At 46.0% G+C, this 17,611-nt stretch overlaps 1 protein-coding gene across 1 annotated transcript; it reads left to right on the top strand.

Moving 5' to 3' along the window:
• The first annotated feature begins 129 nt into the window (after positions 1–129).
• On the top strand, positions 130–3,114 carry trappc3 (trafficking protein particle complex subunit 3). The gene is made up of 5 exons (XM_076150073.1): positions 130–289; positions 869–966; positions 1,334–1,433; positions 2,048–2,230; positions 2,491–3,114. The coding sequence occupies exons 1-5, from the start codon at positions 248–250 to the stop codon at positions 2,608–2,610; spliced, it is 543 nt and encodes a 180-aa protein (XP_076006188.1). The 5' UTR covers positions 130–247; the 3' UTR covers positions 2,611–3,114.
• Positions 3,115–17,611: the final 14,497 nt, after the last annotated feature.

The raw sequence follows: 17,611 nt of genomic DNA, 5'->3' as shown, positions 1-17,611 counted from the left end.
AACGCCTTCGAAATTACTTTCAATGTGTTCTTGCGTTGTTTTACCGATAAAACGTCTTGAATTATTCGTTTAAATCCAAAGACAGCGACACAGGAAGTTTTATTCTTGCAGCGGCTACTTTGACAAACTTCATCCGGGTAACAGAGACCAAGCTGCTGACTACGGAAACGACTGATTTATCAGAGACACATAAATAAAAGATCGATATCCGTGTCGTTCACCTTGCAAGTCTGTAACCAAACCCGCAATGTCCCGGCAGTCCAACCGAACGACAGACAGCAAGAAGATGGTAGGTTACCCGAGCGGGTTTAAGAACCTTACACCGAGCTAATCGAGGTAGCGACATGCTAACCACAACCCGCTACCTCCACTGGTTAGACGTTTAAATTCATATTTGAGACCTAATACGAGATATAACGTGTTAAATACGAACAGCTAGATAAGTATTGGACACTACACTTTACTTTATTTGATTTTATTGTACAGCTTTTGTGCTACGGTTCAGTTAAAAGCTACATAATAGCTTTTGAATGGGGGAAAATATGATATTGTTGTTTAATTAGAAACAATTGATTCCTGTCGCCTTCTGTAGTCATGACCTCATAGCAAAGAAGCTCGTATAACCTGTGCTTTAAAAACCACAACATGTTACAATAAACTGTCAGCATGACCGGGAGTGGGAAGGAAATGGAGGAAAATGCATTAAAGGACAACAAAGTCATGATGAATCAACAAATATGGTCCATGTAGTATAGTGTGAAGCTTCAGGTAGAGATGAGATGATAGAGAGGAGATAGAGGAAGTGGTCCTTAAGATTGCAGATGTGCAGGATTAGAGATGAACTTTGATGTTGTTTCCTGTCTTGTAGAACTCGGAACTGTTCACGCTGACCTACGGCGCTCTGGTCACTCAGCTGTGTAAAGACTACGAGAACGACGAGGAAGTCAACAAACAACTGGACAAGATGTAAGTGTGTGGGTGCGGGTGTGTGTGAGAGAGACAGGATGCTGCCCTGCTGTAAATGCTTTACATTGCGCTTCTGCCTTTATAGGGAGATAAAATGTCAGATAAGTTAGAAGGATGTTTTAAAAAATGTGACATGTTAAAATCGCTCTTTCATGCGTAACTGATCATAGGATTAGATGCGCTAGTCTTTGCCTTGGTCCTTACATGGCGGTGTGTCCGCTCTGTTTCCTGTCTGTGTGAGGATCAGCTGGCTTTGCCTTGACCTTTAACTTTATTGGCCCTACGCTTAAAGCAGGAATCTCTTGGAACATTCCTTGTCTTGTTCCAAAACACTAACGAGGAACACATCTCTCTCTCTCTCTCACAGGGGTTACAACATCGGAGTGCGTCTGATCGAGGACTTCCTGGCTCGCTCCACTGTCGGCAGGTGTCAGGATTTCCGAGAAACGGCGGACGTCATCGCTAAGGTAACGGAGAAGGGAGACGGAGGGAATAGACAAAAGACAGATGGGGGTGGGGGGAGCGGATTTGGGGAAACACTTAACTGCGACTGGGTTTGCTGAAGAAGGGGAAGGGATTGAGATACCCAGAATGCACTGGGCCTCATTGTAACCCTGAGGACAAGCTTGTGTTACATTACATTACGATCATTTGACAGACGCTTTTATCCAAAGCGACTTACATTCCATTACACTACCACCCTTCGCAGAGGGGGGAGCAACAGAGGGTTTGGTGCCTTGCTCAGGGGCACCTCGGCAGGGACTCGAACCGGCGACCCTCCTGTTCCCAAGCGGAAGCTCTACCGACTGAGCTACTGCCTCCCCTACTGTTCCTCTCTAAAGCCCTCCTAAACTGTGCATGGTCTGCTTTTGTCCGAGTTCTCAAACGAGTGTCAAACTTTGCTCCCTGCCGCCGTGTCTCCGTCTCGCATGTCCTCTTTTATTCTGGCGATCTCAGAACGTAACCAACATGTACGCAGGCTCCTCCCCCTCCCCCCTCTCAGTGGAGTAATCCCTGCACTCTGCTCTCTCTCTCATCCACCATCCACCCTCCTCCTCCTCCTCCTCCACGGCCGCGCCAGGTCGCATTCAAGATGTACCTGGGCGTCACCCCCAGCGTGACCAACTGGAGCCCGGCGGGAGATGAGTTCTCTCTCATCTTGGAGAACAACCCCCTGGTGGACTTCGTGGAGCTGCCGGACAACCACAGCACGCTGATCTACTCCAACCTGCTGTGTGGGATCCTGAGAGGAGCCCTGGAAATGGTGAGCTCATGCGTCTCCTTTTGTGGGTGTTGCTGTAGAAACCTCCTGATCAAGGGCCAATCAGAGCGATGGGTCAGAGGTCAGCAGTGTGAGGAAAGAGCTAATGTTAACGGCCCAACCGTAGAAGAATAGAACAGAAACATGTCATGATGTCGTCTGTTTAGTCGCCGTTATGCTTCAGCATCCACATTGCTTGCTTCAACGTTGACACAAGTACGGTTCCGTCCCACACTTAACCGCTTGTGGCCTGGCCTCTTCAGGTCCAGATGGCGGTGGACGTGAGATTCATCCAGGACACCCTGCGAGGGGACAGCGTCTCTGAAATCCGCATGAAGTTCATCAAGAGGATTGAGGAGAACCTCCCCGCGGGAGACGAGTGACCCATCCGCCACCGCCGTCGTCTCTTCATCGCTCCCTCACTTACAGACTGAAACCACGAATGAAGCCCAGAGCGTGTTTCCTTCCTCCCTTCCTTTCCCTTCTTCCTTCCCTTACAGCAGAGTGTCGATCCCTCCAGCTTAAAGGAATGTTGAAAGGAATAAACGCTGCTCCCAAAATTCCTCCTCATCTTCATCTCCATGTTTCTATCAAACGTCTGCGTTCCGAGGAGAGGAGGAGAGACTATTGGGACGCACCCCAGAGGAAACAACACTGTAAACTAACACCAAGGATCTGAAAACGTCTCCGCTACCTTCAACTGCTCCCATTTCCTTTTAGTCTTGGGCGCGGCTTGAAAAACTTTGGAAAAGAAAGTTTCTCGTTTTGTTTTTGTTTTTTTTTGTATTTTGTTTGTTTCTTTTTAATGAAATTCTCTATACTGATGCCAATTGTATGGCAAGTTAATTTATGTGGACCGATATGTCAAATAAATGTGACATAATCAATCTGATTCTTCCTGTGAGTTTGTGATCCTGAGCCTTGTGTAGGGCCTCCAAAGACCTTTATTGAACACACAGATCTCTCTCTCACACACACATACACACACACACCACCTTGCCAGTTTTGTTCCCGTGTACTGTGCGACTGTTATTCCTTTACTCCTTTAGCAAAGCAAAAACAGACTTAATGCCGCTTGTGTTTGTTCAGTTGTGCATGGAAAAAATCTGTCTTTGTGTGTGTGTGTGTGTGTGTGTGCGTGCGTGTTTGTGTGTGCGTGCGGAGGCCAGGCCCGATACTAAAACTCTCACCACGCTCGTTTCTGGTGGCGAAAACACCTGTGAATGGGCTTTGCATCACACGCACACACAGCGTCTCATTTAGACCAGACGCACACCTCGTCAATCACAGCACATACACACACAGATGTTGATTCACACGCACACACACACACACACACACATTAAGAAGCAGGAATCAGGTCTGGATACCATGAGAACATTAGCCATGTTTTTCTTGTTCTTTCTTCGAGTAACAGCGCAGTAAAGCTGGAGCTGAAAGCACTTAGACCAGATCGCCAGATAGATTTTCCCTTTTTGAAGGAATCTGTCTGCGATTAACCGCTGGAAACCTCCACGATCTAAACATCCGACTTTATAGCGACTACTACGACTCATGCACATGTTCCTTGTGCAGAGTTCAAACGGTTACGGAAATACCACAGAAGTCCAGGGGATTTAGAAATCGTGTTTTCCAGCCCTGGAAAAGTCGTGGAATTATGAAAGATGTTGATTTAATCGCTCTTATTCTGATGGGTATTCATACCTTACGCACTGTTACTCCTTTATTATTCCATAGGGTGTAATTGGATGAGAACCGAGATAGGAGCAGAGGCCCGGTGTGCAGTGTTGATGCCTGTCACCATAGTAACGTAGGCTCAGGTCATCTGTAGGCCACGCGTTGATAGGAATCTGCACGTATGAAGAAGTACATTCTTGTATCTAAATGTAATATGTGTGTGTTTAATAAGTGTGTGTGGGTGTTTGTTAGTGTGTGTGTGTGTGTGAATATGTGTGTGTGTGAGAGTTATTTTTCTGTAGTTTGTTTATCTGTAATGGAGGTTGGTTGAAGTTGTGGCCGTCTGAGCTCTGCCTGTGTGAGTTCTCGACTCGACCAGCAGAGGGCGCTGTGTGCATTACGTTCCGTGCTGCTTACCAGCCTGTGACCTGAGTTATGTACCTGTAATACTTTGACCAAAGATGGATGTTGTGGTCGGCGTGCATTCCACATCTACCAGCTGCAGCTGCCAGCAAACATAAATAAACCAAAAAGCTTCATCTTCAGTCAGTCTTCATCTTCAGTGAATCTTCTTCTTCTTCATCTTGTGAATATGGTAGCAGCAGCAGACGTTGCTCGCCTCCACAGCTCGGCCGGTGCCATCACGCCGATGCTCGCTGTGATTTGGCCCAAGATTAGAGAGAGTCGATGACAACATGCGGTCTTTGTTCCTCATAATCCCGGCGGAGATGTTTCAGGGTGGAATGTCTTCATATCGTTTACTGTCCTCAGCCGGTGCCCTCTGCTGTCTGCGGGGGGGGGCACAGCTCATTGAAAGGGATGAAGAGCAGGAAGCGGAGGTGCTCTGGCAGCCGTCGGCCTCCAGTGAAAGGCCTGCGGGCCGCTAGGCGATCCCCCGGCGTGTTAGCGTACTCTTATGACGGCCGACGCTGCGGACGCTAGACGGTAACGTGGCGTGGAAATGGTGTTTATGCAGAAGAGGAGCAAATGTAAATGGCTTGGCGTAATCGGAGCGTCGTACCTCGGGGAGGCACAGCTGCGTTTGTATAGTTGCGAAAACTTTGTATCGCTCTGCCATATGCTTAGCAGGAATTTGACTCGACAAACACGCGCGCCTCTGCCGTCGTCACGGGCCAGCGACCGTATTCCTGCCGCATTGCTCTCCAGCAGGTGTTTATACGCTCCAGAGACACCGGTGTCCAAACCGTGGGAGAGCTTTGTGTTAATTGTTCCGCTGTGACACCCATTCATCAAGACGGTGTGAAGAATAGAGAGCGACGACTCATAACTCTGCCGCTCTGTATTCCCGTTACGACACTGCAGATGTCAACGTTGCGGAACGAGCAAACGGTGAAGAATCGCTCCTACGATGCTATTTTTACCGACGCTTTATTTTCCCTCCTTTCCCTCTCTTCCCCCCTCGCTCAAGGTCGTTTAAACCACAGGACAGCGGGAGGAAGACGCCTCTCATCACTTCCCTGTTACTACTTTTATAAATGATAACTTTATCCTTCCATTTATTCTATGTTTTTGCAGCTGACCATATTTGTTTTTGGTAAACTACATTAGGACAGATCTGGCAAATAAGTAGCAAATGTTGCGGACCTGAGACGACGCGCGCTGATCTGCTTTAAGTCGGATAAACGCTTCCATGTGGCCGTTATGGGAAACAAATGGAGACAGGCACGCGGTGACAGTGGAGGCTTAGGCCGCCGCCTGGTTCTGACCCGCCGCAGCGCTTCCCTCTGCCGCCGTGCCGGACCTTTCCAACGAATTCGTTTCTTAGTTCAACCGCTTTAATTGTCCGCTCTTCATTATCAGATCTGTAGGGTTTTTGAATAGACGACAGAAGGTATGAACGCCACAATCAAAGCTAAAAGTATCTTCTGGAGTCTGTGATGTCAGAAGGCACCCGGAAGGTACTGTAAGAGACTGATCCATGAAAATGAACTGTTGTTGTTGTTTTGATCTATTTTAGCTAAATAATTACTTATAGATCCACACAGGTCCATTCTCCTGACTACAGGTCCACTACTGCCTGGTAAGAGAAGGCAAAATAACTGAAAATTGACAGAAAAATTATGTCATTGACTTAGTTTGGTTGTAATTCTCTTGTAAATTTCGTACAATTGCCAGAATATTCCTTTAATGTGGTGCTGCTTAGTGAGTCAGTGTTGTGTGTCAGCCTTCCTCCTTTTGGGAATGTTGAGTCTGGGATTTCATGGCGGGGAAACGCAGTGAGTCAGCGAACGAGTTTGGCGAGGCGTCGGTCGATTTAATGATGCATCGCGTTGCGGTCGAGCACCTGAAGATGTGAATGAGCCTCTTGCTTCTATGGCGGGAAGCTTATATAACACCTGATTCCGAGATGGAGACTTTGACTTTATTGTCCCTTTAAGCGCAATAAATGCTGTGTGAGGAAGCTGAACACGTGTAATGTACCGCAAATGAATACACGTAGAATCCCTGCTGCATATTAAGACTTACTGCACAGATTCTACCGCACCATCCAGCCTCAGTAGATGTTTGGAGTCGGCACCGTCTTGAGTTTAATGTCTGGAGCGAATGTCTCAAGTGCATCAACACCTTACAGCAAACAAAGGAGTCACAGTTTGTACCCACCAGAAATCTGCAGCATCTGCAAAGCATTTGGAACGTGAATCATCACCCACATCCAGACTAACTGTTGAGCACTTCCTATAAATCCAATGACTCGTGCTCGGCTCAGCCATTCAGCACAGAACTCAGCAGAACCTGAGAGAGGTCTCCAGACTGCAGAGGAGTCATGTCAGGGTCAGCAGAGGTGTTGGGAGTGAAGGTGAGATGAGGAAGATTGGAAAATGCATCTCGTCTAATGTAAAGACTGGCAGTGAATGTTAATCAGGGTCATTCCTCCGTATGGGCACTGACCGGTTTGAGGGTTTCAGCCTGAGCTAACGGACAAATCTGAGCCATTTGATGCCTTGTTTTGAGTTTTCCCTCCTCCTCCTTATTCTTCTTCCAGGCTTTTTGGAGAGGAGCTGCTAAGCTGCCCTTCACCCTGCTTCCAATTTCCCCGTGCTCTTTTGTTCTTCCTCTTTCTACAGGATCTGATGAAGAGAGGGGGGGGGTTAGACATTCTTGATGATACAGGTTTTACCCAGGCTAAAGCCTCTTTATCTACGTGCCTCATTTTTTGCATTTTTCCCTTGTTTTTCTCCTCTCTTTCTCCTCTGTTTTCCATGACCCTGTAGCAGCTTGAGTTAGAGTTTATGTAACAGGAACAGAAGCTTCCAGCTCGGAATGGCTCATGTGAGGATGGAGCGAGGAGAATGAGCGAGAGAGAGAGAGAGAGAGAAAGAAAGAGAGGGAAAAAAAGCGTCATGTTCAATTGTACATCAGCTGACCCTGAGGGCAAACTGCACCTCACCTTGGCCCTCATTATTTTACTCACATCTGTATGAAGCAGCTGCTGGAAGAAAGTCTGAATATTTTGAGAAAATGTGGCCCGTGTATCAGGATGAAGGATGAATGTAGTGAAGTTGTACTTTAATATAAAGCCTTATCACGTTAGGGGGCAGTACATCAGCACCAGATTATTACATTTTAGTACATTGAATCAAATGTGGTGCAGTTGTTGTTATGGGGCAGAAAATGTGGTGGAGTTGTTAGCTTTTAATACTCAGGACTTAACAACTTTATCCTTTTAACGATTCCTTATAACTCAAGGACTTTATTCTCATAACAAAGGTAAAAACAGCCTTTATTGGGCAATTTAGATGGTTTAGAGTTAATCAACAGCTGGTAGAAATGATGAGGTCGACGTAAGACTCTTGGGCGACTGCTGGTGGACAGGTTGGGAACTGCAGGCTCTGACAAGATTGACTAATGACTGCAGAACAGCTAGAGTATGAATGTATGAATGTTGGCATGGGACAACAGAGCTTCTTAAAGTATGTGTGTGTGTGTGTGTGTGTGTTGGAGGGGTGCACTACATTTCATACATTATCATGCTTCTTTCTTCACTTTCTGAACATCGTTCCTGGTGTTTTCTTTCCACACTCTACATATAGTAGATAGACTGTAAAGATAATGGATATAACCTCCATTCTCACCCCCTTTTTGCCTTCATTCTCATGGAATTCCGTCATTTTTATGTCAGAATAGGACTCCTTTCTTCTCAGCAGTGGCCCGTATGCGCTGTCATAAGTAACAAATACACTAATTTCAACTGAAATGCAGGAATGTCAAAGTCCTGGTTTGCCCTGGACTCAAATCAAACCAGGCTTCCCTCCCAGAGCTCAGGGCTGCCTGCAGGCTGCACACCAGCTGCATTGGATGGGATGTGACCCCTCACCGCTGCCAAGCGCGATCACAACGTACATATGTATGTGCACGAGTTTGTGTGTGTACAAAACATTACAAGAAGCCCATCTTGCCTTTTAGAGAGTGATATCTGAGCTAATATCACAGCATATATCTGAACACCGGCGCTCAAGCTTTGCGTCCTGAGCAAGTCATTCATCAGCCGCCCGTTTCCTCGCGCCCCTCATGCCACGCGTCTGATTACGCTGGCCAGACATATCTGGTCTGTTGAGTATGACTTTCCATATAAAACACCTCGAGCTGTCACACTGGAAAACTGGGAAAACTCCTCAAACCTGGACGACGCTTGATGGGGCTTTGCTAGGTTCCCATCAAAGTGTACGTCTACGTTATATATAGTCTTCCAAATCTTGCCAGTAATAAAATGCGAATGAGGTGTGTTTCCATTCGCTGTTTTGGAGCAAACACAGCGCACTTCATCACGTTTTTGATTTAGATGCAATTCAGTCAGAATAGATTGTTTTTAAGCTTGTTATTGTTGGTCTCTGGTGACATTTCATGCTTTCCATGCATGGATGAACTACAAAACCCACTTGGAAATGTTTCAGTCCGCCAGTAAATGACTGTACAACCATGATGGGATTCTTCAAGGGAATAACAGCAGATACGGCATTTCTTTTAGGTTACGGTGGTCACTTATTTTAAAAACAACATCTCAAGGACATGTGTCACTGCCGCGCAATGGAACGGAGACATTTGCCAGACAGGCCGTGCCAAGCCTGTCACTGTTTATCCACAACGTGCATTCCCATTGGTCGTCATCATGTCATTTCTGTATTTGACGAAAATTCTCCACTTCTCGCAAGTAGGGGGAAAAAGCATGTGGGAAGCCAAGGATATTAGAATAAATATTTCCACCTCTAGTTCAACTTCTCTGTTTCATGATATCATCATTAGCTGAAAATAATTGGCTACCGGCGGCGTAATTCTGCCTTTGCTGCTCTCTAACCTTTTCGTCTTCGATGGCAAAGCTGCACAATTGTTCGCTTTGTCACTGCAAGTATACTGTATATTTATATCAGGTGTGGCGTCTCTCCTTGCCAATACTCCTTGAGTGTGTAGTAGCCTGTCTGCCCAACTGTTAAGTCTTCAAAGTCTTTCTAGCGTTGCCAGGCCTCAGGACCTCATGTTCACCTGCTGGGCAGAGATACAAAGGCCTCGGGGCGATGAGAGATTTATGTAATTGGCCGCAGTTATCGGACAGACCGGTGCGCCTCCTCGCTGATCCATAATGGAAATAAGATTAGAGATTCTAAATTGCCGGTGAAAGATGTGGCGCTCGCACATTCAGAGCAGCAGGAGGGATGCTCTCTGTTATGAAAGTTCTGTGCTTCCAGTTGGATCAAGGTCCGCAGTGGGTAATGCCTCATGTAAGAGCAGAGTGATTTATGTTAGGATGGGAGCAGTGTTGGCCTCGCTACATCCTGTTAGTGTAAGAGAATATGACTGTCAGTATGTAGTATGTATGAGATATGTCACATGTCTGTAGCTCCTCCTACTGATGGAATCTGATTTGGGTAAAACTAACAATCCATTCTGATGTGGATCCGTATCCTAAGTTTAAGGTTACTATGTTGTATTTAGATTATTTTTAGGCCGTAGACAACCACTCCATTATCATTAGGTTTACCACTAGGGGGAAGCAGAGATAAACGATGGCGCAGCTTGAATTTGAAAAATCAGATATACAAAGAAATGCACGTTTTGGATTTTGTGGCAACTTAGACAGAAATGTTTGGCCTTGGAGGTTTGAAGTTGTGTTGAGTGTAAATTCACTGAGCGTGTACATGCGTGAGAGGGCGTGCTGTATACTTGCACGTGTTTATATCCATACACATATTTTGGAATGCATTACGTGAGTACATACAGTAAGTCAGTGTAAGTTATGTGTAGCCGTAGTCTCTGTTGCCTTTCCTGTTCCCTTGCTTGTGTCAGTCAGTGAGGTGAGCGCCGTGCCAAGAGTCCGTCTTAATTTTTACAGCCTCACATGAGTTCAGATATGACGTGTGTGTCTCTGTGTGTGTGTGTGTGTGTGTGTGTGTGTGTGTGTGTGTGTGTGTGTGTGTATATGTGTGTACCTCCTCCATAGGATTTCCCTCGCTCCTTCAGCATAGAGGTGCTGAAAGTGGTCTCCACAGGACTCATAACGGACAAACCTTTTTCCAATTAGCCGGCCTGGTTTGGGGCTCACTGGTGCTCAGATCTAAATATTACGGAGACAAATCATCCACTGGGTTTAGTTCTGAATGACCAGGTAGCTAGAGAGGTGAAGGTCGCAGTGTTTGGCCCTCTGACTGTCGTCGCTCACATAGATACGTCTCGCCAATATCAGCCAGTTAAGGGACAGCCATATGGTTCCAGTAAGGATTATTAACCAGCTCTGTGAGACCATACCAGAACCATAAGTGCACACTCAGGAACGGCCTCACACAAAAATCAAATCAGTCTGCCTGGACCCGCGGAGAGCTTCTTGTCAGGCGAAACGTCTTTTGTTTTCAGTAAACAGAGAGTAGCTGAACCGGAGGGAACCTCATGCGTGTTTGTTGTTCCGCCCAGCCACCGTCATCCGAACACGCGATGGTTTGTTTCATGGTAACTAGCAACCGACTGTGTTGTTAATATGTCACAAGACCGTGTAATTATTTCCTATTCGCCCTCCTTTTATTCTTGTAGTACTTTAAAAAGTGTTTCTTTGTTTTAAAAATTGAGCTGTTATTCAAACCAAATTTGTGCTCAGGTCCCCTGAAGCAATAGTGAAACTTAATCTAACACAGCAAACAATCTGCCTTTCAAAATACCACATTTGGTTTGTTTTGCGCTTAAGTTGCAGAATGCACGGTGGGGAATTTTTCAGTGAGCATGAAAGCCACGGGTGGAGGTTCGGGTTGGGAGGGTGGGTGGTGACCTGGATGTTGTCAGATACGCTGCTGAGGAAAACTAAAAGAATGCGTCAAACTCTCGGAGAACAATCATCATTCAACAATCATTGATTCATCAATCAATCATGAACATCACATTTTCATTTTAGCTCGGCCTTTTGTCCTTCGAGTGTTTGATTTGATGATTCCTTAAGATGAATGTGTTTGACAGGAACTCTGAATGAAATGATTCTGTGACATTAAAGGTTTGCTTCTCGTGAAAATCACTGCGGAACACATTAACCCTTCAAAGGCACTGCATGGTTTCCCAACAACCTAATCACTGAGAGACTAAGCAAGTAAACAGTTGGTTGATGAAGAAATTGGTTGATTCAAGTATTCACAGTAATGAAGGTATGTATGAGTAGTAATGTGTAGTAATGAAGTTGCGTTAGAACCAGAATACGTTAGAATGACTTCAACACCTGAGGCCGGAGGCACCGACCGTCCCTACGGCGACACCTCGGCCATGAATGCTCCATCTGCTTGGGTGGACCTGTGCCGTAGAGACTCAAAGAAACGACTGTTCAGAGACACAACCCCTCATTCACGCCCAACGGTGGTTCCGCATGGTCTGGTTGAACATTACAACCTTAGGGGGGGGTGGAGGGTCTCAAAAACACGCTCTCTCCCCTACACACCCTCCGCATAATGTATAGCCAATCTGTCGCCATCATCCGCACGTGCCCCCTTCTCGCGGGTCACCGATCTTTGACACGTGCGGTTTTGAGTAAGTGGGGCTTTAATGTAAACAGTATTTATATGATGTCATGACATCATCAGGCCAGGTGATGGAGTCCTACGTCAGGCCCTGTTTGCTTTTCCAGCAGCGACCATATCAACTATAACAGCAGCTCTGGGAAAACATTTCGCTGGAGGGTAACAAGCGGAGAAAAATTCAAATAAAAATCAAATAATAACCCTGGGGGGTGAAGAAATCTGGCACTGAACATGAGCGAGTAATTATAACAAGCTGCCGTCAATCAGCATCTCACTTTGCTCAGCCCAGGGCCCCCTCCCTTCCTTCACACCTACGTGACCCCTGACCCCCCCCACACACTCCTCCATAATAACTAACACTGGCCTCCTTGTGACACAAACACACACGCCTACATACTAAAATACTGTATTTTGGTCGCAGGCGTCTCATGTAGGTGAGGGGACATTCACACTGAGGTGTTGTTCATCATGGATCATTGCTGTATCAGGACTCGCACTGTGTTTGAATTGACAAAGTTACTATATTGTTTGCTATAGTTTTTTATAGTTTGCAAGCCTTTAATGTGAGAAAATACCACAGTCACTTCATATTTTGTTGTATTTGCTCATTTTTCCTCCTCTGCATTTGGTTTCCTGACAAGGCGGCTCGTTAGCGCGGCTCTTTCTGTCACAAGTTCGATGTTACATGTCAGATATTGTTGGAACACATCCTTAAGGCAAGATTTCGAGCATGTCGTTGTGAGCGGCGACACAAATATTTGAATATTCACTGTGATGGATTGTCGGTCTCTCCTCTGTGGGTTATTATAATGCGCAGAAATACATGGAAACCAATGGCTGCCTGGAAGGTAGAACATCAGCGCAAAAACATATGGTATGTGTTTGGAAATGATGGCGAGTAAATGCAGAGCATACACAATTTGTATTTAATGAACTAAAACATCCAAAACCACGAGTATGGCCCTTTAAGCCCTCTGGATTTATAGAAAGAGAGGAGGGGGAGGGGGAGAGATAAGTTGCTGAGAAGAGGGAAACATGGACGAAAGGGAGGATAGGTAGTGGAACAGTCAGGAACCGTAAGCACAGGTGAGTACTAAAGAGAGTAAAAGTACTAAAATTGAGTCCTGAGATGAAAATAACATTAGCAGTGTATGTAAAGTGGAGTTGTGGAGGAATAAATCGGAAAGGAAAGAATGACGGGTGCCTCTGCAGGGTGGACACGAGGGATGTTGCCACGAGAGGTGAGTCACTCATTAGCACCTCTTAATACAGTTGTGTACCTCTTTTGTGCAAAAATAGTTCGACTGTGGCTAAAATTAGAAGTCAGCCCTGTTTGTGGAAAACTGCACTGGATATTTACTCCCATTACTTATATAAGGTGTGTGAGGCACTTAAAGCCGAAATGACGTGTTTACCCCTCCGACGAGGCATCACACCACCTCTGGACCCCACCCTCACCCCGACTGTCCGGCTAAATAAGGCCATTCTGCACCTCAGGGAACATTTTATGGAAAAGTTGCTGTGTGTGTGTTTGTATATATATATATATATATATTTTTCATCTTTCCTTACAATATTTTAGAATAAAACTGTGAGGGCAAATCAAAGAAGAAAAACTGATCTCAGCGTCGCCATGATTGGTTACATGCAAAATAGTATTTTGGCTCTCATCTGCCCCCTAGTGGATATACCTTCAATCCTTCAGATACACGCAAAGTATGCAGACACGCATGTCGACATTGACTGCCTAATGAGCAGCTTGTTCACTATTTGCTGGAGAGCTGATGGCGACCTGAGACATCCTCATGTTGAGAGAATGGTGGGATGGTCCCGGTGTTTCCTGCCTCGTGTTTCCGCCACAGGGCATCCAGAGACTGAAGCGGCAGGAGCAGTGATGAGGTCACTGTAGGAAATAGGAAGCAGGGTGTCACTTGTGTGACCTCTAAACTGGGCGTGTAGGCAACAACGTGGACTGTCATCTGGGGTCAAGTCAGGCCAAGTCTGTCTGTCTGTATGTTTCAGCTCTCTGATCGTTTCCACCGGGCGCCCTCCCTCGTGAGACATGCTTCAACAGTAAAAGTGCCATTCCTCCGTCCAGGTTTATCAGTTTAATCTAATTTAGGGCCCCAATTGTTTTTACTACACAAGATTGGCCACAGTGGCGAGGCATCTGTCAAACGGACCCCCTAAAGTAATTATGAAGCCAGTGGTGCAAGATAATTGGTTCCTATTATCCTTATCTGGATGGCTGAGGGCAAACAAAACCCTCCTGCAGATGGGGGGAACAAGAATCATCCTTCTGCTTGCATTCTGGGATGTAACCAGAGAGGAGGCACGCTGTGCTTTGGAATATCCTGGTTTAACTGGGAGTTATGGGATCGTAAATGAAAGAAAGGATTACAAAACACCTTATCTGGTAGATTTATGTTGCAGACGTCTCGCACACACACACACACACACACACACAGGTAGCGAGGTAGGATTTAGCGTTTGAACAATGGATGGAAGAGTTAAATCACATGACGTTCAGGCTGAAGTGTGTATGTAGAGACATTGCAGCAGAACCCTGTAAGAAGTGAGTCATTCCAGAGCCATGTTTAGTGTAAACCGCAGATTAATTTTCCTCTTTTCAGTATTCCACAGAGTCCCCATCTCCTCCTTACACAACTTCTCCTCTGTGTGCTTTGCTCGTTTCAAAACTGATCATGCCAGTTCACCTCCATTGATTTTTCAAGCCCATGTCGGCATACGTCGTAAAAAGTCAGTGAGGAATGAAAAACACAAGGAGGTCAGCAAGAGACATTTCTTTCTTTTCACACCATGTGTTCCTGTAAGATATTCATTTCCTCTGCGATTTCTCTCTCTTCATCTAGCTCTTTGTTTTTCTTCTCCATCACTGTCAGTGTGGACCGGCTGAAGTAGTCCAGGGCGCACAGAGTCCGCTGGATCTCGTCTCCATCTTGGACCCGTCCCACCAAATCGGTTTCCCAAATTCTGAGCAGTGCAGAGTGCAGCTGTGGTAACCTGAGAGCTTTCTGTTGTAGTTGTGAGACGCCAAAGCCTATTTAAAATTAGCATGTTTGCTCTTCTGCTGACTTCTGAGCTTGGCTTTGACATCAAGCTACAGGGACAATCCTACTTATCAAACTGAATCTAGATTGAGATTGTTGATTTCAAGAAGAATTCTACTCAGGCTGGGATTGATGGTGAGGCAACGGGCCAACAACTAGAGCCAAGATGCTCGGGCTGCAAGCAAGCGACATGTTATTAACCACTGAAGCCTGAGACGACCAACTTAGGGTTTGATTGGTCTCTCATATCAATATTAAAAGAAAAAAACAAATAACTGAGGGGACTTCCAGGTACCCTGCAATTAAGGCGAAAACCCTGAGTACCTCAGTCGCACAGTGCTTTTGGAAGAGGGAAATTTACTGTCCTTACCCAGAGGGAGTCCCTCCGCACATGTATGGAACCTGGAGGTCGCTCCATAAAGCCTATAACAGAGTAGCAAGTGTCCCTCACCCAGAAATAGTCTACATGAAAGACTAGCAACCAAATTTTACACAAGTGAGCCAGGGGCATGTTCAGAGTATGACTAACTAACTAACTGTGAACAAAAACATGAAGGAAACTTTTTGCTGTGACAAATTTGAGGCATCTTACTCTGAAAAAGAAACGTTTTTCTCTAAATTTCTGTTTAGTCTTTAGTTTAATGAAGACCTACTGAACAATCCTCTCTGTGAACGTTCCAGAATTATTATTGCTTGAAAAACAAGGCCGGTTAATTCCAATTAATCAAGTAAATCAAGAGACAAATGTTCCCTGAGGTTTCCCTCCCTTGTTTGTCCTTCCTTAGTCTTGGCAGTGAGACACCAGATGATTATTTAACAGTGCTGTTAATCATACTAACACTGCCGTGGTTGTATCTCAGAATGCAACGCATTTAGGCGCGCTGAGTCAGCATCTAAGTTATTCCATGTGTAGGGGAGGGGGGAGGAAGAGAGGGAGGGAGGGAGGGAGGGAGGGAGGGGGCTGCATGTGTCACGTGCTCCTGTTGACTTGTTGTCCGTGTCTTTTAACTGTAGCTCTTTGGTTGCCATGTGCAGTAGTCAAGGATCATTACCAAATCATGTATTTGAAGCTTTTTCGAGAAGGTTTCTATGAATTGCTACTCTGTGTAACCAGTGGCACACACACACCCCTGTTTCACTAGAGGCCTAGAAGTGTACATACAACCTCCATTGTTCAACCTCCAAAACACAGAATGACTTATCCTTTAAAAGGGTCTGTAATTATTCCGTCATCACAAAATGGACACTTGCCTATGGACGTATTTACTGTTCACCAACGCTGTTTCTGTCACAGCAGAGACAGAGTAGACAGAGAATATGTCATCAGACAAAGGGACTAAAGGATCGCTGGGATAATATTTGGCCAGGTGCTGAATGTGCATTGGGAGACGTTTATATAGCCGAGTGCTTTATGGAATCCATATCCCTCCTCAGTAGGCCCACTTTGGATCAGAGCAATAATATGCAGAAGGTCCCCAGAGAGCGACAGAGTGCGCAAGAGAGAATGAGAGAGAATGATGCTACGCAGTTTGGGAAGATGGAGTGAAGAGGAAAGAGCATGACACTTTGATGGAGAGAGCGGAAAGAAGGTAAATACCAGACACAGGCAGACGAATACCAGCGTGTCTCACAATGGCAGTTGAATCCCAGTACCCTGCCATGCTGTACGCCAGGTCCCGGACACACTCGTCCCACCATTTCCAAACAATTTGTAAAGGAAGTAATCATATTTTGGAATCGAAAAGCCGTCTGTGCCATAGTAAAGTAGCGAAGAAAAAAAGGTAGGTAAAAGGTAAAACGCACTGCTGAATTCCTGTCTTTGGAATCTGGATCAGTGTGTTTGGAGACATATGCTTTATATACGAGCCTGCAGTGGGCCCAAGCACTGCTTTATTTTCTTAACCAGACACCCACTGGCATGTAACATAGCTGTGGTTGAATTGGGGTGGGGGGGTGGGGTTGGGGGGCCTTTTTTTCGCAAGTGTCGACACCCCACCCGTCCGCCATGGTATGTCCACCATGCCCCCACGCATCCAACTCAGACGTACAGGAGAGAGAGCGAGAGAGTTGAGGGAATCAAGAAGGAGTATGGTAGGATGTGGGTCCTACTGCAGGGCCACCTCAGCTTCTAGAGTTACCTCCACTCATTTTCCCTCCTTCTTTTTCTCCACATTAACAGGAAAGCCCAGGCTGTCCCTCCCTCTCAGCAGAAGCTTGTAAATCTGTGTCTTTGAGCGAGGGAGGTGGGCGGCGGCGAATCCTCTCGACCTTGGGAAAACCGCACGCCTACTGGAGCGAACCCGGCCTCCGACGAGCGAGCGAGGGACGACCTCTATCTCCACTATCCCCCTCCATTGCGCTACTTTCCTTTCCTCTCTCCTTTTCTTGTTTTTCTTAGATTTCACCAATCCTGGGTCCGTTCCTCCCGCTCTCTCCTTCCCAAACGTGCAAACATGTCAGTGGTAATTCACATTGATCGCGGCCTTTTGTCCAAATGTTTCCACTGTAACCTTAACTGAGAAATCAATGGTAAATCCTTGTAATCGTGGTGTTTGCTGAGGTGGCCGCAAAGTCCTGCTTTCCTTGGCGAGTTGGAGGCGACCTGTTTAAACATACAGCCGGTTCTGTGGGAT

This window comes from Genypterus blacodes, unplaced genomic scaffold (genome assembly GCF_046128005.1).
Source record: "Genypterus blacodes isolate CSIRO-AG114 ecotype Tasmania unplaced genomic scaffold, CSIRO-AGI_Gbla_v1 ptg000048l_1, whole genome shotgun sequence".
NCBI lineage: Eukaryota > Metazoa > Chordata > Actinopteri > Ophidiiformes > Ophidiidae > Genypterus > Genypterus blacodes.
This window is presented reverse-complemented; position numbering and strand designations above follow the sequence as displayed.

Bases quoted from the DNA above. Each gene is read 5' to 3' on its own strand.
- trappc3 (XM_076150073.1), top strand. From the start codon at position 248: ATGTCCCGGCAGTCCAACCGAACGACAGACAGCAAGAAGATG. The intron at 290-868 runs GTAGGTTACCCG...CCTGTCTTGTAG, and splicing joins CGACAGACAGCAAGAAGATG to AACTCGGAACTGTTCACGCT. The intron at 2,231-2,490 runs GTGAGCTCATGC...TGGCCTCTTCAG, and splicing joins TGAGAGGAGCCCTGGAAATG to GTCCAGATGGCGGTGGACGT.